This window comes from Triticum urartu, chromosome 4 (assembly GCF_003073215.2).
Source record: "Triticum urartu cultivar G1812 chromosome 4, Tu2.1, whole genome shotgun sequence".
Classification (NCBI taxonomy): Eukaryota; Viridiplantae; Streptophyta; class Magnoliopsida; order Poales; family Poaceae; genus Triticum; species Triticum urartu.
The window spans coordinates 7,643,926-7,668,318 of NC_053025.1; the positions used below are offsets into that span (position 1 = coordinate 7,643,926).

At 47.9% G+C, this 24,393-nt stretch overlaps 1 protein-coding gene across 1 annotated transcript; it reads left to right on the forward strand.

The window, feature by feature from the left end:
* Positions 1-23,594: 23,594 nt before the first annotated feature.
* Positions 23,595-24,393, forward strand: LOC125553370 (protein TsetseEP-like). The gene has a single exon (XM_048717163.1). The coding sequence runs from the start codon at positions 23,637-23,639 to the stop codon at positions 24,225-24,227; it is 591 nt and encodes a 196-aa protein (XP_048573120.1). The 5' UTR covers positions 23,595-23,636; the 3' UTR covers positions 24,228-24,393.

A 24,393-nucleotide genomic window follows, 5' to 3' on the forward strand; every position in this document is an offset into this window, starting at 1 on the left:
ATGTTCATTAATGACATGTTGCACCCGTACACTGTGGTACGGCAAGTACGCCAGGGGCTTCAGTACCCTTTATATATGGTGTGAGAAGTCCGAACACTTTCACAAGTGCGGCACCCCAAACTTATAGCACTATGCATCAGCTCCGAATCATGATTTTGGTCAATAGTTGGGTTTGCCCGGCTCCTATGTTTTGGTGCATTACGTTCCGCTATATCGGCTAAGGTAGCACTAGGAGAACCACTGCGATTGTGCCCCGGTTGAGCTGGGTTAAGAACCTCAGTGGAGAAAGCTAAAACCGACTGTCATGATGAGGCGAGAGACCGGTCGCTGTTCGAGAGGTTCTTCGAGTCCCTAAAGGCTTATGCCGCTTAGAGCGAGGAGCTGAATGACCCCAGCCAAGGCGTGGATAGCGCCCCGAATTCGGCCTTCCGAACTAGGGGCTTCGTCGAAATTTAAAATTATAACGTTATATGTCTAAGTGAGAGTGTTCAAGCATTATAGTCCGATTGCCTGGTTCGCTGTGCTGAGCGCCTCCCTCAAAGGACCCAACTATGGGAAAAAGAGTGCTCAGGTTTATCCACGAACACCCCAGCACTAGTGGCATGGGGGCAGAAGCTGACGACTGGCCATCTCTCAAATTTTGATAAACGGCCGCACAGAAAATAATATTTTAAATTCAACAAGCATTGCTTAAAGCGCCTATGAACAAGTTTTCAGCGCACAGGATACAAACGAGCGAGTTTATTCAAAGATTACATCCTTGGTACACTCATCTGCCATAAGACAGGCACCCGCAAGAACATCCTTGTAGTAGTTCTCGGGCTTGCGATGCTCCTTCCTCGGCGGCGGCCCGTCCTTCACAAGCTTCTCCCCATCTAGCTTACCCCAGTGCACCTTCACACGTGCAAGGGCCCTACGTGCACCTTCGATGCAGACGGAGCGCTTGATCACCTCGAGCCTTGGACAGGCCTCCACCAGCCGCCGCACCAGCCCGAAGTAGCTCCCAGGCAGGGCCTCTCCGGGCCACAGCCGAACTATGAAGCCCTTCAGGGCCTGTTCGGCCGCCTTGTGGAGTTCGACCAGCTCTTTCAGCTGGTCGCTCAAGGGCACAGGGTGTCCGGCCTCAGCATACTGAGACCAGAACACCTTCTCCGTCGAGCTTCCCTCTTCAGCTCGGTAGAATGCGGCGGCATCGGATACGCTACGGAGAAGATCTACGAACGCCCATGGAGAACTCCGGATTCGGGTAAGTAACAAGTAGTTTACTTTTATATTTCTGCTTTTCATAAAGAATGCCTTACCCGCTGCTATCTTCTTTATATCCTCCAACTCCCGAAGGGCCTTTTGGGCTTCGTCCTTGGCGGACTTGGCAGCCTCAAGGGCCGTAGCGAGCTCGGACGCTTGGGTCTTTGACTCATGCTCCAAACTCTCATGTTTCTTCATGAGAGCCAGAAGCTCTTGCTGCACCTTGCCGACCTGAGTCCCAAGTTTCTCACGCTCGGTGCGCTCCACGGCCGTTTTCTTTTCGGCCTCGGACAGCGCCTGCTTGAGGGTCGCCACCTCAGCCGTGGCCCCTATAATAAGCAGTGCAATTCTGTTATTTTTTGCAATCAAGCCTCTCTATAGGCACTTTTTTATAAGGTATTCCTTACCTTCCTTCTCCTCGAGCTGCCGCTTGGCATGACCGAGCTCTTGCTCGGACAGCTCGAGCCCCTGCTTCAGGGTACCCACCTCCGCAGTCAGTGCGGCGGTGGCCAGCAGCGAAGCCTGCATACGCATATTGACTTTTTATTGTTAGACTCCTGCGAAGTTTAATAGATCCTCTATTCGGCTTTTCTTTTCGAACGCCAAACAGAGCATCTGGGGCTACTGTCTATGCGGTAATATTTTTATAAATTTTTTACTTACCTCGAAGCCTGTTAGGAGGCTAGCGCAAGCTTCATTCAGCCCGCTCTTGGCGGACTGAACCTTCTGGATCACCGTACTCATAACAGTACGGTGCTCCTCGTCGATGGAGGCGCCTTCAAGCACCTCCAGCAGATTGTCCGGCGCCTCCGGTTGGACGGAGGCTGCCGGCTCGGAAGGCCTGCTCCTCTTCAAAGGAGTTCGCCTGCCGCGGTCCGGAATCATTGAAGATTCCGGCACGGTGTCTGGCTCGAAGCCGGACTTGGAGCCCTGGGGGGTCTTGTCCCCTTCACTCCTGGGGTCCGGGAGGTCGCCTTGCGGCTCCTCCAGGACCACCTCCTCCTGCCCCGGAGCTCGCTGCGACGCCACTTCGGCGTCATCCGCAGTGCGGGGGGAGATAGGGGGCGGAACAGAGTTCACGTCCGATGAATCCAGGGAGCTGCTCAACGACTCGTTGAGTGCGGCTCGGGGCGGGCTGCATGATTACATTCGACATTAGGGAAAGCTACGCAATAAAGGAACATCATGAGTTACTCTGATACCCGAACTTACGATTTCGCCAGACGTTTGGCCCTGTCTGGCCACTCCTCTTCGCCCTCTTCGGCGTTAGGGGCGTAGTCCAGCGGAGGGGTCTTCCTTTTCCTATACCCCCCGGCATCCCCCGTTGGGGCGGCCTTCCTCTTCTCTCCTCCCTCCACTGGAGAGGGAGAGTTTTCTTCTTCCTCCTCCTCGTTCTCGTGGGAGGAGGGCGCCTCGGACTCGTCAGATGACGAATCCGACACCACCACGTTGCGGGCACTCTTTCGAGTCCCCGTGGTCTTCTTCTTCTTGGCCTTCTTCTCCGGCACCACATAAGGCGCCGGGGCCAGCAGCTTCACCAGTAAAGCTGGGACTGGATCTTCGGGCAGCGGAGCCGGACAGTTAATCGGCTCGGCTATCGCACGCCAAGCCTGTCAAAGGTAAGGGAGTTTAGATCCCGCATAGAGTCAAACTATGAAAAAAGCTTAAAACATCATGTAAAAGGTGTAGATGGCATACCTTGCTAGCGTGACGCTGCGATCTGTATCCGCGGTCTTTGGAGGCGGATGCGGGAGCCTCGGCGCCCTTGAATAGCATCTTCCAGGCGTCCTCGTACGTTGTGTCGAAGAGCCTGTTGAGGGTTTGATGCTGCGCCGGGTCGAACTCCCACAGATTGAAATCCCGTTGTTGGCACGGGAGGATCCGGCGGACGAGCATAACCTGGATTATATTAACCAGCCGGACTGGCTTGTTCACCAGGGACCGGATGCATGTTTGCAATCCGGTCACCTCTTTCTCGTTACCCCACGATAGGCTCGTCTCTTTCCAGGACACAAGCCGCATGGGGGGTCCGGATCGGAACTCAGGGACCGCGGTCATTTCCGGATCGCGTGGCTCGGTGATGTAAAACCACCCGGATTGCCATCCCTTTAGGGTCTCCACGAACGAGCCCTCGAACCATAGGGCGTTGGCCAACTTGCCCGCCATGGCGCCTCCGCACTCCGCCTGGCTGCCGCTCACCACCTTGGGCTTGATGTTGAAAGTCTTGAGCCAGAGGCCGAAATGGGGGCGGACGCGGAGAAAAGCCTCGCACACGACGATAAATGCCGAGATATTGAGGATGAAGTTCGGAGCCAGATCGTGGAAATCCAGGCCGTAGTAGAACATGAGCCCCCGGACAAATGGGTGGAGTGGAAAACCCAGTCCGCGGAGGAAGTGGAGGAGAAATACCACCCTCTCATGGGGCCTTGGGGTGGGGATGAGCTATCCCTCCTCAGGAAGCCGGTGCGCGATGTCCTTGGACAGATACCCGGCCTTCCTTAGCTTTTTGATTTTGCTCTCCGTAACAGTGGAGACCATCCATTTGCCTCCCGCTCCTGACATTGCTGGAGAAGGTTGAGGTGGAAAGTGCGGACTTGGGCGCTGGAGCTTGGGTGCGCGAGAGATGGTAGGCAAGGGAGGAAGAAGGCATAGGTAAAAAGGGTGGACCCTTATCCCCTTATATAGGCGGATGCGGTTATGCGTCCCCACCTGCCTAATAAAACTCGCTTGCCTCCCGAGCGCCGTGATAAATGGCGCGGTTGGGTTACCCACGTCCGTATTGATGAGAATCCCGTAAAAAGGGTACACGATCTCTGCTTTGACAAGACGTGCCAAGGAAATCGCCTCGCAAAACATGCTGAGGTGGAAAAGTGAAAACGATTCGAGTAAAGGACTTGGCTGTAGTGTGATGGCGCACTACAGGATACGTCAGCAGATTTGATTTGTGTTAATATTATTCTCTCTATGGCAATATGTGGAAACTTATTTTGCAGAGCCGGACACTACTCTTGGTGATTACAATCTTCTATGAAGGACTTGGAGGAGGAACCCACCTTGCAATGCCGAAGACAATTTGCGCGCCGGACTCGTCGTCATTGAAGCCTGGTTCAGGGGCTACTGAGGGAGTCCTGGATTAGGGGGTGTTCGGATAGCCGGACTATACCTTCAGCCGGACTCCTGGACTATGAAGATACAAGATTGAAGACTTCGTCCCGTGTCCGGATGGGACTTTCCTTGGCGTGGAAGGCAAGCTTGGCGATGCGATATTCAAGATCTCCTACCATTGTAACCGACTCTGTGTAACCCTAACCCTATCCGGTGTCTATATAAACCAGAGGGTTGTAGTCCGTAGAAGGATCTACTCCATACACAATCATACCATAGGCTAGCTTCTAGGGTTTAGCCTCCTTGATCTCATGGTAGATCTACTCTTGTACTACCCATATCATCAATATTAATCAAGCAGGAGTAGGGTTTTACCTCCATCGAGAGGGCCCGAACCTGGGTAAAACAAAGTGTCCCCAGTCTCCTGTTACCATCCGGCCTAGATGCACAGTTCGGGACCCCCTACCCGAGATCCGCCGGTTTTGACACCGACATAGGACCAAGACGTTGGATCAAATGTGAAAATGCGCCTTCTGCGAACACCCCCGCATTATGTGTGTGGGGGTTGAAGCCGACGGCTGCCATCTTTTAGATTATATATACATATATGTTAAACGGCCGCACAGGAGGTATTATAATACTTGCAGGCACAAGTATAAAAAGCTTCTACAGTTTATCAAAATATTGTTTTACAATAATATATGTTATTCGAATATAGTGTCCTTCGAGCACTGCGTCTCTATTAAACGAGCGCCTTGCAGAACTTCCTGAAAATAGTGCTCGGCAGGTACTCGGCTTCCATCCGAGTCTGGGGATGCAACAGTGGTGGCCTCCATTTCCGCCCAGTATGTCTTGACACGGGCAAGAGCCATCCACGCACCCTCTATGCACGCTGACCTCTTCATCGCATTGATATGCGCCGCCGCACCAAGGAACTGCTGCACCAAGTTGAAATAACTTTTCGGCTCTGGCCTCTCTGGCCACAGATGACTCATGACATACTTCATGGCGAGTCCGGATAACCTATTTAGCTCGGCCCATTCGGCCAAACGATCGGCTAATGACAGCGGATGCTCCAGATTGTGGAATTGCGACCAAAAGAGCTTTTCCACTTCGCGATCTTCTTGATCTCGGAAGTGTTCGGCCGCATCCGCGGCACTTGCTGCCAAGTCCAGATAGGTGTCCGCCGTACTCTACATCCGGTCTAACAGAGCATGTTTAGGATCACATAACTTCCTCCGCAGCATAAAGGGCTTTCCAGCCGCGATCTCTCCGGCCTGACGCAGCTCCTCCTTCATAGTCCTCATCGCAGAGCGAGCATCCTTGGCATCGGCAACGGCCTTCTCCAGGTCCGTCTGTTCCGCCCGGTCTTCTTTTTCAAGAAGCTTGCAACGGTCAGCAGCGTTCTTCAGCTTCACGGCCATCTCGGCCATTTCCTTCTTGCATCGGCAGTGAGCAGCCTGTTCGGCTTTTAGCTCTTCAATTGCCTTTCCGACAGCCGCATCACTTTTCCTGGCTTGCTCCTTGGCTCGGGCAAGTTCCACCCGAAGATTCTCCATGGCGGCAGCACCATCTGCATCAAGCGCACACATTGTAAGATACTGGCATAAAGCTCCTCTTACCAGGTGCCGCCGAAGGAATTACATACCTTGCGGCTCGTCAAGCCGCTTGTTGACAAGTGCGATGTCGGCATCTGCCACGTCAAGTTGCCGCTTTAGCTCGGCAAATTCATCAGTCCGGCTTGCCACCGGACACTTCGCCACCTACGTATGAAGGCGACATATTAGACCTGGGATTATGATCCTCTGCGCGCCGTCACTTTTGACAACGCATAGAGTCTTAGGGGCTACTATCTACACAGGGCGCATCTTATTTATGCGCAACTGTCCAAAAAGGGTACATTATTTCGCATACCTCAAAACCTGTCAGTAAACTCCTGACGGCCTCGTGCAATCCGCTCTCCGCGAATGAAATCCTCTCAATCACCGTACCCATCAATGCACGGTGCTCCTCTGAGATAGATGCTCGCCCTAGCAGATCCTTCAGCTCCTCCGACCGCGCACCAGACGGCGCCGGACTCGTCCGATGGCCCTTTTCGAAGGCCGGACGCGGAGGGCTTTGGGGGGCCATATGACTGCCTTCCGGCCCTGCCGGATTCGGAGAAACCCTCCGCGATGATACCTCAGGGTCGCCCGCCTCGCGAGGCGGTACGGCAGGGGGAGGCGTTCCGCTCTCCATTATCTCTGGAAGAAGATCCCCTGAAGACGAGCTCTGCTGAAAAGGGCTAAGGTCCGAGCTACAAGGTAAATTTTCGATTACTTTTTCTCAGATATAAAGCAAGGATTTCTCTCTCTTCTTAAAAAGAAAACTCCTCTCTACTTACGGCTCGATGGAGGGTTGATCCCCTTGAGGGCATAATGTTGACACCAGATTTTGGCATGGTCACGAATCCGGATTCATATGCAAAAGTTAGAGGCAACACTTCGCGGGCCGGCCCTGAGTGAGAAAGTATCCGGCCTTTGCCGGCTGAATGAAACCTTGCCGGGATAAAACCTTGCCGGCGGAGAAGCTTGCCGGCGTGGAAAGCTTGCCGGCGGAGAAGCTTGCCGGTGTGAAATCTTGCCGAGAAAGACCTTGCCGGGGAGGAAAGATTGCCGGAGGAAAAGCTTGCCGGGTGAAGACCTTGCCGGGGGAAAAGCTTGCCGGGCAAAGACCTTGCCGGGGCTGAAAAGCTTGCCGGGAAAAAGCTTGCTGGGGTGGACACTGTCAAGGCCAATCCAACCAGAAGCTGAAGATGGGCTCAAATGATTATCTAGATGGACTCAAATGGAGAAGTGATCTACATGAAAGAGTTCCGTATTATTGATATGAACATCTTTGAAATTTGGGTCATCGCCGTCCGATTTCATCTCGAAGGCCGAAACTATGCACGAAGTACCAAGATCTTATATTGAAAGTACAGTTTAGCCTATTAAGCCCCCAAGACGACCTCAAGTGAAAAAATGATTTACACGGGTTGACTTCGTCTCGTCGAAATGATCGATTTCGATATAAAAATCATTCAAATCCGAGTTCGTATGCAAAAGTTAGAGCAATCGGAGTGCAGCCCTGTCACGAGGCGAGACGTGGCGCGCCCCACCAGACACATGTCTGATGGGTAGCGCGAGGAGATAGCCTGTGTTGCGAGACCGATCTGACTCTCAAGATGATCTCTGATCAAAAAACCTTCAACATGAAAGTTGTTCGTCTCGTCGAAACGGTCAAGATTGCTTTTGGGCTTGTTTTCATCCGAGATCGTTTACCACCGCAAAAAGGAGCCGCAAGGTGCAGCCAGTTTAAACCGAACAGTTTTGGAAAGTTCGGATAAAACCAGTCCGAATTTGACTAGGGTTTTGGACGTGAATTGATGTAATTTTCTTGTGAGGAAAGCCTAGATAAATCCTTTGCTTGTACGGGAAGTCCAGCCGCCTCTTATATATGTTGGGGGTGACGGCCGATTGAAACAACACACAATCGAACAAATAAATATACTACTTTTTCATCTACGTTTTATCTCTCCACCGTTTTTCTCTCTCGTTCTTCGCTGTTCTTCGTGTTTGAGAGCTGCGAATTACGAGGCTCTAGGGGCGAGCGAATCGACCTAGGGCAGCCCATAGCCGCCGCACTCCCTGACGGGGTCCCTCCCGGGGGTGTGGGGTTTTCGGGTCTGCAAAAGCGCCCGTCGACTGTCTTGCATATCGCGCTGTCGGTCGGGTCTCCTTCGACGTGAGCTGCGGTGCACCCCCCCCCCCCGGCGTCGAGGGTACACGTGACGTGTTCCTGTGTCAACACACTTTTTGGCAACTCCGCTGGGGACCGAAGATCAATCGTCATCATCCACCATGTCTGATATTCCCAAGCCATCTGAGGTAGACGCCGATAACATCATTAAGCCTAGTCTTGATGAGATAGCGGCCGATCATCGCCAAGTTTATGAGGAGTACAAGAAGGCGCGCGAGGAGAAGGACTTGTAGGAGTTCCTTGCAAAGTTCAAGAAGGATCGCCAAGGCAACATCACTCCGATTGAAGAAATCAAGTTCCCTCCTCTTCAAGTAGAGCAGCTTAAACCCTCTGTAAGTACTACCTTTTCTCCTGAGCAGCGGGCTGAGATTGAAAGTCGTATTGCTGATGGTAACAATCTAGTCTACCAAACTTTCATAGAAAATACTAATGCTCAGAAGAATACAGCCCAATCGTCTAGTGGTAATGATGGTGTAGCTGCTAGTGTGCAAAACCCTAATCTGGCTTTACCTATTGCATCGGCGCCTCCCGTGCCGATGGCTTATGATCCTACCCAAACAAATCAGATTGTGACTGCACCCATCAACCCTATTATGAGCATGCCAGGTTCGGTGGCAACGCCGAACCAAACCCTACCTACAGCTACAACCACTCGACCACTACCAAATTATGGGTCGACATACATGCCACAATTCTTACCTACAGCTAGTAACCCTACTCCTCCTATGCCACTGCCACAAGCTTCATCGTCCGCTATGGATGATGGTCTAGCTAATCTTAGAGAGGAGATGGCTAAGATGCTTCGAGAGAATTTTGGAGTTGAGTTACCTCGGAATCGGATTTACCAAAAGCCGTACCCCGAGTACTTTGATGCCATCCAGTGCCCTCTAGGATATAAAATTCCAGATTTTGTTAAGTTTAATGGAGAAGGCACAAAAACCACATGGGAGCATGTTAGTCAGTATTTAGCACAATTGGGTGAGGCAGGCTCATTGAGTGAATTGAAAGTGCGTTTATTTCCTTTATCATTAACTGGTACCGCATTTTCATGGTTTTCTTCTTTACCCCATGGTTCCATTCGGGTTTGGTCGCAGCTAGAGCAGAAGTTTCATGATCACTTTTATAGCGGCGACAATGAACTCAAGTTGTCACATCTAACATCGGTTAAACAGAAGCATGATGAATCGGTCTCCGATTACGTCAAGAGATTCAGAGAAACAAAAAACCAGTGTTTTAGTTTGGTGTTAACCGAGAGGGACTTGGCAGACCTAGTGCTGAGTGGTTTGAGAACTCCCATTAGAGAAAAGCTAGAAGGCTATGAGTTCTTAAATATCAACCGAGTCTTACAAAGGGCTTTGGCTCAGGAAAGCCGAAGCAAAGACCTCAAAGAAGTGCATAGATACAAAGCCGATCGTCCAAAGATGAATATGGTAGAATATGATAGTGATCACTCGGACGATGAGGGTGATGTTTTTTCTACTGAATTTGTTTGGCCATCTAAGGCCAAACCCTTTACTTGCAATGATCTGAAACCGATTCATAAGAATCGTGATGAAGAGATGAAGTTTACTTTTAACATTGCTAAGTGTGATAGAATATTTGATGCTTTGTTGCAGGCTAAGATTATTAGAATATCTCATACATTACCGTCGTTTGAAGAGCTGAAACGGCGTGCTTATTGCAAGTATCATAATTCTTTTTCTCATGCTACTAATGATTGCAATGTTTTTCGACGACAGATACAATCGGCCATTAATGACGGACGATTGAACTTTTCTGAGATGCAAGTTGATAAACAACCTTTTCCAATGAATACCATGGATTTGGAGGGGAAGAAGCTACTCATTCGGCCGGAGGTAGCCGAATCTGCTAATAAAGCTAGTGTCATTGTTGGTGAGCCTAGGAAAGACAAGGAGGGCGACAAGGTCTTGGAGAGACAGGTTGTGCTTGACAAGCAACCCTGTGGAAAGGAGACAATCAAAATCACCATCAAGAATCCTACACTCGGGGGCAACCGCAAGGGCAAGAAAATACTCGAGTTAAATTTGTCAAACCCAAGAGTCCAGAAGTTGGCAAGTGGAAGAGGAATGAGGAAAAAGTGCAGCCCAAGAAAATCAAGCCAACTTTTGATATGTTGTTGTCCAAGTATGCCAATCATGCGGCCGGTTCTAGCTCTAACCGGTCATCAAATTGGAAGCGCTCAAGGTCACCTCCTCAGGAAGAATTTCAGCATCATGCAAGGCCATATGGGTCGTGGGCGCCAGGACCATGGATGCCGCCACCCCCCCTATGTGCCATACTACGTGGGGGATTTCAATGGAAGATGGAGGCAGCCCCCAATGGCCCCTTATGCTTTTCATCCGGGTTGGGCAGAACAAAGGAGGCCCGTTCATGAGAGACTTTCTTATCCCACACGAGGCCGTTTGAACAATGGTGTCAATCGGCCAGTGCAAGATAATCAAAAAAGGGTCGGCAAGCAAGAATGGTGTGTTAAATCGCCAAGTGCTACAATGGTCGAGTCAAGCAAAGGCAAGGAAAAAACTGATACCGACTCACTCATCTTGGGCTCCGAAACATTCGCCATACAACAGCCGATTATGCATAACGATCCGACTGAGCCGATACTTGCTATCACACCAAAGTACTCGGCTAATGGCCTTGAAGGAAACACCAGCCAAGAAAAGATGAGAGATCCTAAATACACTCAGCCAAAGTGGTGTCCTCCAGGGCTGACAAAAACACAAAAGAGGAAATTACAGAGGTTAAGGAGTCAAGAGATGACAAAACAAGAAGCCGAGAAGCAGAGGGATAAGTTGTTCAATGACACTCGGCCCATGGTGCCTACAAAACAAGTGTGGAGGCCTAAACAAATACAAGATGCAGTCGCTTCTACACCTATCATAGAAGCACCTACGCCACCAAAGGAGGACGATGCAACGGCTATTACATCGTCTGCGACACTTCTTACTTCTCCTTCACTTGGACAAATTTCAGAATCGGTTGATGCAATTGAAGAAGAGGATGATATGTTGGACTATGAGTCTACGCTGGTTCATAAAGGTATGGATATCAATATGGTGTATTACTTACCTGCTGAGTTTCGAGCTGTAGATGAGGAAGGGGAGGTGGCTCAGCTGGATTTTGGCCCTAAAAATGCAATATTCGAGAAGCCAAAAGACCCAGTAACGCATCTGAAACCGTTGTATCTCAGAGGTCATATCAATGGATCACTGCTCACTCGGATACTTGTTGATGGTGGTGCTGTGGTGAATCTTATGCCGTATTTGGTCTTCAAAAAATTGGGGCTACATGATGAAGAGTTGATAAAGACCAACATGGTGCTCAATGGATTTGAAGGCAAAGAGAAAACTGAAGCCAAAGGTGTGATGTATGTGGAGCTCACGGTGGGAAGTAAAACTTTGGTTACCGCATTCTTTGTCGCTGAGGTGCAAGGTAACTACAATGTCATACTAGGTCGTGATTGGGTTCATGCAAACCAGTGTGTGCCGTCCACTATGCACCAGTTTTTGATCCAGTGGGTTGATGATGAAGTGGAAGTCATTCATGCGGATAACTCGGCCTGTGTTGCTTTGGCCGAGGCATCAGTGGATTGGCAACACCCAAATGCTACTTGCTTGACGGGACATGACTTGTCAGAGTTTGATTTTCTCAGCGCAACCAAGAATGGTTTCGTGCCCGTCTCTTTAAAGCCGACTGAATGCAATCGGCTCCAAGGTATGATATGTTTAAATGGATCCTAACTCAGAGTGGTTACAAAAGCGACTTGCAGAATATCGGTCCAATGAGAATGATATGTATGAGTCCATAGAAGAGTTAGATGATATGGATAAATGAGGACAAGGTTTTACATCGGCCGATCCATTAGAAGAGATAGATATAGGAGATGGTTCAACTCCTAGGCCGACATTTGTAAATGCAAATTTAAAAGCCGATCATAAAGCTAAGTTGATCGAGCTATTGAAAGAATACGTTTGTTGCTTTGCATGGGAATATCATGAGATGCCAGGTTTAAGCCGAGAGCTAGTGGAGCATCGGTTACCTATAAAGGCTGGTTTTAGACCATATAAACAATCAGCCAGAAAGTTTAATCCAAAAACATATGACCAGATCAAGGAAGAGATCGGTCGTTTGCTTAAAGCTAATTTTATTAGACCTTGCAGGTATGCCGACTGGATTTCTAACATTGTCCCAGTGGAAAAGAAAGGATCCGGCAAGTTGAGGGTGTGCATTGATTTCAGAGATCTGAATAGGGCTACACCCAAAGATGAGTATCCCATGCCAATAGCCGATATGCTTATTAATGATGCTTCTGGACATAAAGTTATTAGCTTTCTAGATGGTAATGCCGGATACAATCAAATTTTTATGGCCGAAGAGGACATCTCCAAGACAGCTTTTCGTTGCCCTGGTTTTCTTGGTTTATTCGAGTGGACAGTGATGACATTCGGATTAAAAAATGCTGGCGCCACATATCAAAGGGCTATGAATTTGATTTTTCATGATTTACTCGGTGTCATACTTGAAGTCTATACTGATGATATTGTTGTCAAATCGGACGCTTTTGAATCTCACTTGGCCGATTTGCGTTTAGCTTTTGAAAGAATGAAAAACTATGGACTAAAGATGAATCCTTTGAAGTGTGCATTCGGTGTGTCGGCTGGTAGGTTTTTGGGTTTCATTATCCATGAAGATGGCATAGAGATTGATCCCAAAAAGATAGAGGCCATACAGAAAGTGGAAGCTCCAAGATGCAAGAGAGATATGCGAAAGTTCCTTGGCAAGGTCAATTACTTGAGGAGGTTCATAGCTAATCTGTCAGGGAAGGTTGATGCGTTTACTCCTATCCTTCGGTTAAAGAATGATGTTGATTTCACTTGGGGGGCAAAACAGCAAGAAGCATTTGATATGATCAAGAATTATTTGTGCACTCCTCCGGTGATGAAAGCACCCAAGCATAAGGAACCCTTCAGGCTTTACATTGCAGCAGAAGAAGGAGTTATTGGTGCTGTTTTGACTCAAGAAACCGAAAGAAAAGAGCATGCTATTACATATTTGAGCAGGCGCTTATTGGACGCCGAGACGAGGTATACATTTATTGAAAAATTATGTCTATGCTTATATTATGCTTGCACAAAATTGAGACATTATTTAGTGCCGAGTGCTTGCATAGTAGCTTGTTAGACCGATGTCATTAAATATATGTTGCGTAGGCCAATTCTTAGTGGTAGAATTGGCAAGTGGGCTTATGCTTTGATTGGATATGATTTGGCGTATGAATCTCTGAAATCCATGAAAGGCCAAATTGTTGCTAATTTCATTGTTGAACATCGGATTAATGACAAGCATGATATTGATATGAACCTTGTTTCGGTAGTACCATGGAGATTATACTTTGATGGTTCAGTTTGTAGCAATGGCCAAGGTGTTGGTATTGTTTAGATATCTCCTCATGGTGCTGTTTTTGAAGCCTCGTGCCGTCTAGAATATTTTTGCACAAACAATCAAACCGAATATGAAGCATTGTTATTTGGCCTAGAGATGTTACTTGCTATAGGTGTTACACATATTGAGGCTTACGGTGATTCGTTACTAGTAGTGCAGCAAGTATCCAAAGTCTTTCAGTGTTTGGACGAATCACTTAATGTTTATCTTGATAAATGTCTGGATATAATTTCTACATTGGATTGTTTTAGCATTACTCATATATCTAGGCATGACAATTGGAGAGCAAATGAGTTGGCACAGCAAGCATCCGGCTATCATGTTGATCATGGCATGTTTCATATTTCTCAAAGACCGATGTCTTGTCTTGCCAATTTAGGAGAGGCCGAACCAGAGCCCACTGATTCGGCCCTTAACAAAAAATCTAGTGCAGGTGACTATATTGACTGGAGGAAGCCCATTGTTGATTACTTGTGCAATCCGAGTGAAAGGGTGGACAGGTCTGTTCGGCGTATGACTTTCAAGTATACAGTGAGAGATGACGGTCTTTATCGCCGAACAGTTGATGATGTTCTTCTAAAGTGCTTGGACGAAGACCAGGCAAGAGTTGCTATGGGAGAGGTACATGAAGGCATTTGTGGCACTCATCAGTCGGCTCCCAATATGAAATGGTTGCTACGACGTGCTAGATTTTATTGGCCAACTATGATTAATGATTGCTTCAGATATTACAAAGGGTGTGAAGCTTTTCAAAAATTTGGTGATATTCAGTTGGCTCCTGCTGCTATGTTACATCCCATTATCAAGCCGTGGCCTTTCAGAGGATGGGGTTTAGACTTTATTGGGCAAATTCATCTGTCTTCCTCAAAGGGGCATCGGTTCGTATTGGTGGCAACCGATTATTTCACTAAATGGTCTGAAGCAGTACCTCTCAAGAACATGACACATACGGAGGTGATTAAATTCATAACCGGGCACATTATTCATAGATTCGGCATTCCTCAAACGTTAACTACAGATCAAGGTTCATCTTTTATGTCACACCAAGTCAGAGAGTTTGCCGAATCTTATAATATAAAGTTGCTCAATTCCTCTCCGTATTATGCCCAAGCTAATGGACAAGCCGAGTCTAGCAATAAAATTTTAATCAAGCTCATCAAGAAGAAGATTGAGGATAATCCGAGGAGATGGCATGAGTTGTTGTCTGAAGCTTTGTGGGCACATAGAATTTCAAGGCATGGTGCTACAAAGGTGACTCCATATGAGCTAGTATATGGTCAAGAGGCTGTTTTACCGGTGGAAGTAAATTTGAATGCTTTGAGAATAGCCAAACAAAATGATTTATCGGTAGTAGACTTTTATAACTTGATGATGGACAATATTGATGAGGTTGCTGATAAGCGTTTGGCTGCTTTGAAGGCCATAGAGAAGGACAAGTTGAGGGTAGCAAGGGTTTACAATAAGAAAGTCAAGTTGAAGAATTTTCAAGTTGGCGATCTCGTCTGGATAGTAATTCTCCCGATTGGTTCAAAGACAGAAAATTCGGGAAGTGGTCTCCAAGTTGGGAAGGTCCTTTTAGAATTGCAAGAATAGTTCCCGGAAACTCTTATTTGGTGGAATCCGTACAAGGGGCACTGCTACCTCGAGCTCTCAATTTGAAGTACTTGAAGAAATACCACCCAAAGTGTGTGGCAAGAAGCCTGAGTGGGCAATGGCCGATATATGATTATCGCCCTTAGCACAAACATGGACGATACCTGATTATCGTCCTGAGGAAAATGGCCGATGGAGTGTTGACATCGTCCTTAGAACAAACACAATACAAGTTATTTTTCGGCACACAAGCTTTGCCGAGAAACAGGGGGGCATGTGTTGACACCAGATTTTGGCATGGTCACGAATCCGGATTCATATGCAAAAGTTAGAGGCAACACTTCGCGGGCCGGCCCTGAGTGAGAAAGTATTCGGCCTTTGCCGGCTGAATGAAACCTTGCCGGGATAAAACCTTGCCGGCGGAGAAGCTTGCCGGCGTGGAAAGCTTGCCGGCGGAGAAGCTTGCCGGTGTGAAATCTTGCCGAGAAAGACCTTGCCGGGGAGGAAAGATTGCCGGAGGAAAAGCTTGCCGGGCGAAGACCTTGCCGGGGGAAAAGCTTGCTGGGCGAAGACCTTGCCGGGGCTGAAAAGCTTGCCGGGAAAAAGCTTGCTGGGGTGGACACTGTTAAGGCCAATCCAACCAGAAGCTGAAGATGGGCTCAAATGATTATCTAGATGGACTCAAATGGAGAAGTGATCTACATGAAAGAGTTCCGTATTATTGATATGAACATCTTTGAAATTTGGGTCATCGCCGTCCGATTTCATCTCGAAGGCCGAAACTATGCTCGAAGTACCAAGATCTTATATTCAAAGTACAGTTTAGCCGATTAAGCCCCCAAGACGACCTCAAGTGAAAAAATGATCTATACGGGTTGTCTTCGTCTCGTCGAAACGATCGATTTTGATATAAAAATAGTTCAAATCCGAGTTCATATGCAAAAGTTAGAGCAATCGGAGTGCAGCCCTATCACGAGGCGAGACGTGGCGCGCCCCATCAGACACATGTCTGACGGGTAGCGCGAGGAGATAGCCTGTGTTGCGAGACCGATCTGACTCTCAAGATGATCTCTGATCAAAAAACCTTCAACATGAAAGTTGTTCGTCTCGTCGAAACAGTCAAGATTGCTTTTGGGCTTGTTTTCATCCGAGATCTTTTACCACCGCAAAAAGGACCCGCAAGGTGCAGCCAGTTTAAACCGAACAGTTTTGGAAAGTTCGGATAAAACCAGTCCGAATTTGACTAGGGTTTTGGACGTGAATTGATGTAATTTTCTTGTAAGGAAAGCCTAGATAAATCCTTTGCTTGTACGGGAAGTCCAGCCACCTCTTATATATGTTGGGGGTGACGGCCGATTGAAACAACACACAATCGAACAAATAAATATACTACTTTTTCATCTACGTTTTATCTCTCCACCATTTTTCTCTCTCGTTCTTCGCTGTTCTTCGTGTTTGAGAGCTGCGAATTCCGAGGCTCTAGGGGCGAGCGAATCGACCTAGGGCAGCCCATAGCCGCCGCACTCCCTGACGGGGTCCCTCCCGGGGGTGTGGGGTTTTCGGGTCTGCAAAAGCGCCCGTCGACTGTCTTGCGTATCGCGCTGTCGGTCGGGTCTCCTTCGACGTGAGCTGCGGTGCATCACCCCCGGCGTCGAGGGTACACGTGACGTGTTCGTGTGTCAACACATAATTCGGCCGAAGTATCCCCCAGCACAGGACCCTCTGGCGAAGATTTCTTCCCCCGCTTTGAGGTGATGGTCTCCGGGTCTTCAGATGCGGTCGTCTTCTTCCCCTGAGGAGAGGAATTTTCGATTCCTCCCTTCCGGACAACCTCCTTCGAGGAGGCTATAGCTTCCTTGTCCCCTCCCTCGCTTTCCTTTGAAGGCACAACCTCCAACATCCTGACTAGCACGGGACCCGGCGTGGTCTCGGGGAGGGGGGCCGGACACCTGATTAGCCTTGCTTTCGCTGTCCACTCCTGTTTAAAGGATAACTCTTTTAGGGGCAATTTTATGATAAATATACGGATAGCGAGTCCGGGCACAAGGCTACTTACTTGAGTATCCGGACGATTGCAGCTCAGACCTGCGTCCTCCGTAGAATCCGGACACACTACTTGTGGTCCGAAGAACAATTTGTACATCTCCATGGGCGTCATGCTAAGAAAATGTTGGAGAACTCGTGGTCCCTCCGGGTTGAACTCCCACAGGCGGAGGGGGCGACGTTTGCAGGGAAGAACTCGGCGAATTAACATAACCTGCGTCATCACGACCAGACTGATGTCTCTTTCTAGGAGATCTCGGATGCGGCCCTGCAACAGGGGCACGTCCTTTGCCGACCCCCAGTCCAGCCCCTTATTGACCCATGACGCCAGTCGTGGCGGGGGACCCGAGCGGAAAGCAGGCAACGCTACCCACTTGGTGCTCCTGGGAGCTGTGATATAAAACCACTCTCGTTGCCATAAGCTGGACTCCCTTGGAAAAGAGCCCTCGGGCCATGAAGAACCAGCATTCTTGCTTATAAAAGCACCTCCGCACTCCGCGTGCCGTCCCTCGATCTTCTTCGGCTCTACTTTGAAGGTCTTGAGCCATAGTCCGAAGTGAGGAGTAATACGGAGGAAGGCTTCACACACGACGATGAATGAGGAAATATGGAGGATGGACTCCGGAGCTAAGTCGTGAAATTCCATCCCATAATAAAACATGAGCCCCCTCACGAAGGGATCCGTCGAGAAGCCTAGCCCCCGAAGGAAGTGAAACATGAACACCACACTCTCACCAGGCTTGGGAGTGGGAATGACGTGCCCTTGAGCAGGCAGCCTATGCGAGATTTCGCCGGTCAAGAAACTGGCCTCTCTCAACTTCAGCATGTCCTCCTCCGTGATGGAGGAGGGCATCCATCGGCCTCGAAGATCGGAACCGGACATTGTCGAAGGTCCGAAGCACCTGAAATCTGGAGCCTTGAGTGTTGGAACTCGAGGCGAAGGGCGAACTCGTTTGAGATTGAAAGAAAGGAGTAAGGCCTTGGTCTCTTTATAAGAGGTTGAATACCAAGGGCCCTTCCCGTGACCGTTTGGGACTCGCCTTTGATCGAGAAAACATACCAACGGGTACGGTTGGGTTACCCACGCCCGTATTGATGAGAATCCCAGAATAAGGGGACACGATCTCTGCTTTGACAAGACATACCAAGGAAACCGCCTCGCTAAACGCGCTGAGGTGGGACAGTAAAATGATTCGAATAAAGACTTGGCCGTGGTGTGATGTCACGCTACGAAATACGTCAGCAGATTAGATTTGTGTAAATAATATTCTCTCTATGGCAATATGTGGAAACTTATTTTGCAGAGCCGGACACTACCTTTGTGTTCAAAATCTTCTATGAAGTACTTGGAGGAGGAACCCGCCTTGCAATGCCGAAGACAATTTGCGCGCCGGACTCGTCGTCATTGAAGCCTGGTTCAGGGGCTACTGAGGGAGTCCTGGATTAGGGGGTGTCCGGATAGCCGGACTATACCTTCAGCCGGACTCCTGGACTATGAAGATACAAGATTGAAGACTTCGTCCCGTGTCCGGAAGGGACTTTTCTTGGCGTGGAAGGCAAGCTTGGCGATACGGATATGCAGATCTCCCACCATTGTAACCGACTCTGTGTAACCCTAGCCCTCTCCGGTGTCTATATAAACCGGAGGGTTTTAGTCCGTAGGACGAACAACAATCATACCATAGGCTAGCTTCTAGGATTTAGCCTCCTTGATCTCGTGGTAGATCTACTCTTGTACTACCCATATCATCAATATTAATCAAGCAGGACGTAGGGTTTTACCTCCATCAAGAGGGCCCGAACCTGGGTAAAACATTGTGTCCCCTGCCTCCTGTTACCATCCGCCTAGACGCACAGTTCGGGACCCCCTACCCGAGATCCGCCGGTTTTGACACCGACATGGGGTTTTGTCTTTACATGAGATTTTGCATCACACTTCCATAAAAAAAAAGTAGGGATTGTTATTAAACTCGATTTTGAGAAAGCATACGACAAGGTGAATTGGGACTTTCTGTTGGAATGTCTCGAGATGAGAGGGTTTGGTACCACTTGGTGTAAGTGGGTCAAAAGTGTCTTGGTTGATGGCACTGTTAGTGTTAAGCTGAACAATACCATGGGGCCTTATTTCAAAAGTTTTAAGGGGGTCAGACAAGAAGACCCTGTGTCACCTTTCCTTTTCAACATAGCAGTCGAGTGCCTGTCTAAGATGGTGCTACAGGCTCAGAAAAATAACCTAATTGTTGGGCTTGCACCGGATATTATTGAAAATGGAGTGGCCATTCTACAGTACGTAGATGATACGGTCTTGTGCATAGATCATGACCTAGATAAGGCTGTGAATATGAAATTGTTATTGTACATCTTTGAGCTCATGTCTGGGATCAAGATCAATTTCCAAAAAAGTGAAATCCTGTGTGTAGGGGGGGATGATGATATCCTTAAAGCATATGCCGATATTTTTGATTGCCAAATAGGGCACTTTCCCATGAAATATCTGGGGGTGCCAGTGACTTTTTCCTCCTTGCGAGTAGCTGACTGGGACTTTTTGGAGTTCAGATACATCAAAAAGTGTGACTCTGGGCTGGGGGGGCAATGCCTCCTCCGGAGGACACCTGACGTTACTTAATGCTAATATTTCTAGCATTGCCTTTTATTATATGGCTATGTTTCTTCTATCCAAAACTATACTTGCTAGGATTGACAAGTGTAGAAGGAGATTTTTCTGGCATGTGACTCAGAATAAAAAGCGCTATTATCTTGTTAAGTGGACGAGAATATGCAGGTCTAAGAATAAAGGAGGGCTGGGTGTGAAAGATTTACACAAGCAGAACCTTAGTTTACTTACTAAATGGTGGTGGAAATTAGAAACTAAGTCTGGCCTGTGGCAGGCCACAGTGGCTAACATTAAAATGAAAAGCAATGATTCTCCATGCTGGAAGGCCATTATGAAGGTAAAGCATCTTTATATGGTAGGGAGGAGAGTGATTATACAATCTGGTGACATTGCTAGGCTATGGATTGACCCCATTTGGGACAATATCCCTCTGGCTGAACAAATTCGTCGTTTATTCTCTATCTGCAATTATCCTGAGTGCACGGTTGACAAGTGCTTAAATGCTGATCCCTCTTCTTTCTTTAGAAGGAGATTGAATAGTGAACTCAATGTACAATGGATAACTGTGGGTAATGTGGCTAGAGAAGCATGTGTATCAGCGGCCACTGATGTGATTAAGTGGGGTCTGGGAGGGAAATCCTCATTTACTACTAAATAAGTATACTCTTTCCTGGAAAGGAGTATTGCTGGGTGCGACTACAGATGGATCTGGAGTGCCAGAATACCTCTTAAGATCCAAATCTTCTTGTGGCAACTATCTCAGGATGCTGTCCTAACTAGAGATGTGATGAAACATCGAGGGTGGAAGGGAAATCCCAAGTGTTCCTTTTGTGGTGGGCGAGAGACTACACAACACTTATTCTTTACGTGCCCTGTCGCTAGGGTAACCTGAAGGACAATGGCATGCATGTTTGGTACTGCTTTGTGTCCCGATAACATTTGGCAAGCTTATGTATGGTGCTATACGTTCTTCCCTGGTGGGGAAAAGTTTTATACAGCGGGGATTGCTGCTGTGTGTTGGGCGATATGGTCTTGTCGTAATAGAGTTACCTTCGAGTTCAAACCACTTACAAACCCTTTTGAATGTGTTTTTTCTGCCTGTGCTCTAATGTGCTACTGGGCAGGACTGATGAAGCAAGATGACGCAGCTACCACGAGGGGCAAGGCAAAGCTGCTGAAGGAGAACGCGTCGATGATGATGAGAATCTGTGCGGCGAAACATGATGAAACGGCATGCTGATCTGCTGAAGATGCTATTCCATGGTGTAGCTAGTTGTTTGAGCTGCTTTCCCCCTGCGTGGGCATGAACTTTTGTTGCTTAGTTGTTGTGAGCCTTGTGTCTGGTGTTCTTTTGGGGTTTTAGGCCCTGGATTCTAGTTACTGAGATTAGGTGTCGTCGGGTTTTCGTCCCGCGGTGAGTAATCTCGATGGCGAGTGCTCACAGTGGGTTTCCCGACGATGCGTTGGACTCGCTTCCCCTTTTCTCCTCTCTGTGGACTGTTGTATTTCCGTTATGTTGCAGTAATGGAAAGGGGTAATGCCCGGTTCAAAAAAAATGAGCCGCTACGGCAGAGGAAAGCAGAGAAACCGGGAATCATGAATCTTGTTTTGTTTACCTGGAGCCTGAGGCAGGTTGAGAACTGCTCTAATGCTCTCTCTTTTCGTTGCTCCTTCTGGCAGGTTCAACCTTTCCTCTTCTGACGTAATACTCCGCGTGGTATCTGAATTTACACAATGCAAAAAAGTTAAACAATCAAAACTAATCACAAAGGCGATATTAGGTCCTAATAATGGACCTAGCACAGGTAGTGGAATATTGTAGAAACATACTCGACTCTTTCGAGCATGTCCCATGGCAGAGGACCTAGATCCCTCACCATCATTGCCAAGCGCTCCAAGTTCTCATAGGTATGGAAACTAGAATAATGGCTCGCCTTGCACAATGAAAATCAGAGACCAGTTCAATCGTTTCCTGCAGAAACATACTCGACTCTTTCGAGCAGGATGCAGCGCGATACGGCTGCCGGCTGAAGGTAGGGTCTCTGGTGCACGTTATAAACTTATAACCTGAATACGGTCCAAATTCAGGGTCCACAACTTGGTTCAGAGTTAACGGAAGCTGTTCAGAAATTACGCTTCAGTAGTGTCCAGGACCGAGTTTTGTTTCACATTGTTGCTGAGTTTTTCCGTCAAACGATCAAGTTTTGGAAGCCAAACCAAACCAACTCGTGTACATCTAAGAAAAACTATTCCATTCAATGAAGTCTTCATCTACCAATTCCCTAAAAAAAGTCATCATCTACCTAAAGGAAAACCAGCTTCCTGGGACCGGGATGCATGCAGTTTGATGAACTCTGAACTGAAGCTGTGGCGGGAATGTTTGAGAGTTCCACAGTCGTGAGGAAATATCGGCGCCATGAATATGATCTGCACTGCTGTTCCCACTGCATGCATGCCCAGTGAGTTCTTTGACTATATATAAGTTACAGTCATGAAGAATTAACTCACCAAATTTGCTGTAAGCCTGGCTGTAGCGCCTTGGACAGCAGCTGTTGGCACACCTCCAGAGTCCAGGCCAAACTACTACTACCCCCAAAAACTAACTGGAATAGACAAAGGAAGGGTATTACACCGTCGCCAAAGGCCAAAATCTAAGAAAGAGTAGAAAGAACATGGTGTGGCGACAACACCATCACCCAGGACTAACTACTCGTAACAGAAACTGAATGTCATCAACTGAACCATCACTTTTTTTTTTGAGATCTGGAGCAGACCAATCTACTCAGATAGGGGAGTACATTCAGAGAGCATCAACGGCTGTAGGCTACTCGGGACGTTGGCAATCAGTAACTGCTCTCCTGAGCTCCTGGTTAATGCAGCTAGGCCATGAGCCAATGAGTTGCATCCTCTCTTCACATACTGGATAGTGCAACCCGTGAATCCAGCCATGGTCCTTTTAATGTCCATGATTAAACCATAGTGGGGAGAGCGCGTCGGGGTTTTTGTCGAAAAAGTCATTTACAATGACTTGGTTATCCATCTCCAGCACAATCTGGCCGTTGTAGTAATTCGCCATCGTTTGTAGTCCAGCGATGTCTGCATAGACATCAAACACAAACAGATGGATATCCTCAATTAGCTTTTTGACTATTGTGTGCATTGCAGATTAAAGCTTTGTACAACCGTTGCTTTATAACGCCGGCAAGCAATACGAGAGAAAATCGAAAAGCGGCTCTTGATCCAATCAAGTCATCTCTTGGTGCTCAAGGTTTAATCGTATGATATGCTATGATGTCATTTTGAATATTACTTTTGGACAACCACTTATAGATGACAGTTTGAAATTAATATCCTGAAGACCTTGTTGATCTTTAGGACGACATGTCTACATCTGCATATTTATGCCTCTGCTTAGTAAAGTTGTAGAGTAGTTAGGTAGGATAACTATTGTTGCGAAAAAATATAAAGTGGGATACTATGGGCTGAGCACGTCCAATCCATCCCTAACTTAACTTTTCTTATACGCATAGCACAGGTAGATATATGGAGTACATGTTTAAAAGTTGCATACACAGTCAAGGTACCAATCAGAAATAGTGCATACACATAGGCATTACTCATAGGTTGCACTTTACGCTAACGGAGTAGTATTAGGTACTCCTGATTAATAGCCAATGGACACACTCCTAGCGTTGATTGGCTAGCCGTGGCTATAAACACCAAGCTGCAAGTGGTCGTGGAAGTCAGCTGGACATCAATCTCCCACTGCATGCCACCACCATAGGTGCGAGCCATGGCGATGTTCTACCACTCTTCCTCTAGTCTCATATGCACCGTCTTCCTCCTCGTTGTTGTTGCCGTGGCAGCGGAGGATGCAGGATGCGTGCAGGCGCAACAGCGGAAATTGCAGCAGGTGTCGGGGCCACCGCCGATACCGCTGCCAAATCCGAACCCGCAACCTGACCCAAACCCACAACCTTTGCCTAAGCCAGACCCAAACCAGCAGCCACTACCGCAGCCTTTACCGCAACCACTGCCAGGCCCAAACCCACAGCCATTACCACAGCCTTTGCCAGAACCGCTGCCGAACCCGAACCTGCAACCACCGCCATTACCACAGCCTCTGCCACAACCACTGCCAGGCCCAAACGCCCAGCCTCCGGCGCAACCACTGCCAAGCCCAAACCCGCAGCCACTGCCGCAACCAGACGTCCAAGGCTCATACCCGCAAGTACAACCGTTGCCAGATTCGAACACGTCCGGGCGACAAAATAACGCACTACAGGGACCGCAACCAATTGGTGCAGCCTCAACTCTATATTCGTGTGGTGCTACATACAAACTGATATTTTTCATGGGTTTATTGTTGTACTATTTTGTTTAGATAAAGCGATGCTTGTTCATGTAAATAAACCTACCGTTTTGTAGACTTTAGTATCTAAAGTGATGTATCGGTCTGGCATGATCTCTTTATATTTACATTTATACTACTGATATATTTATGCAATAAAGTTTTATATGACTCTACAAGTAATTTGTGTACTTACAAA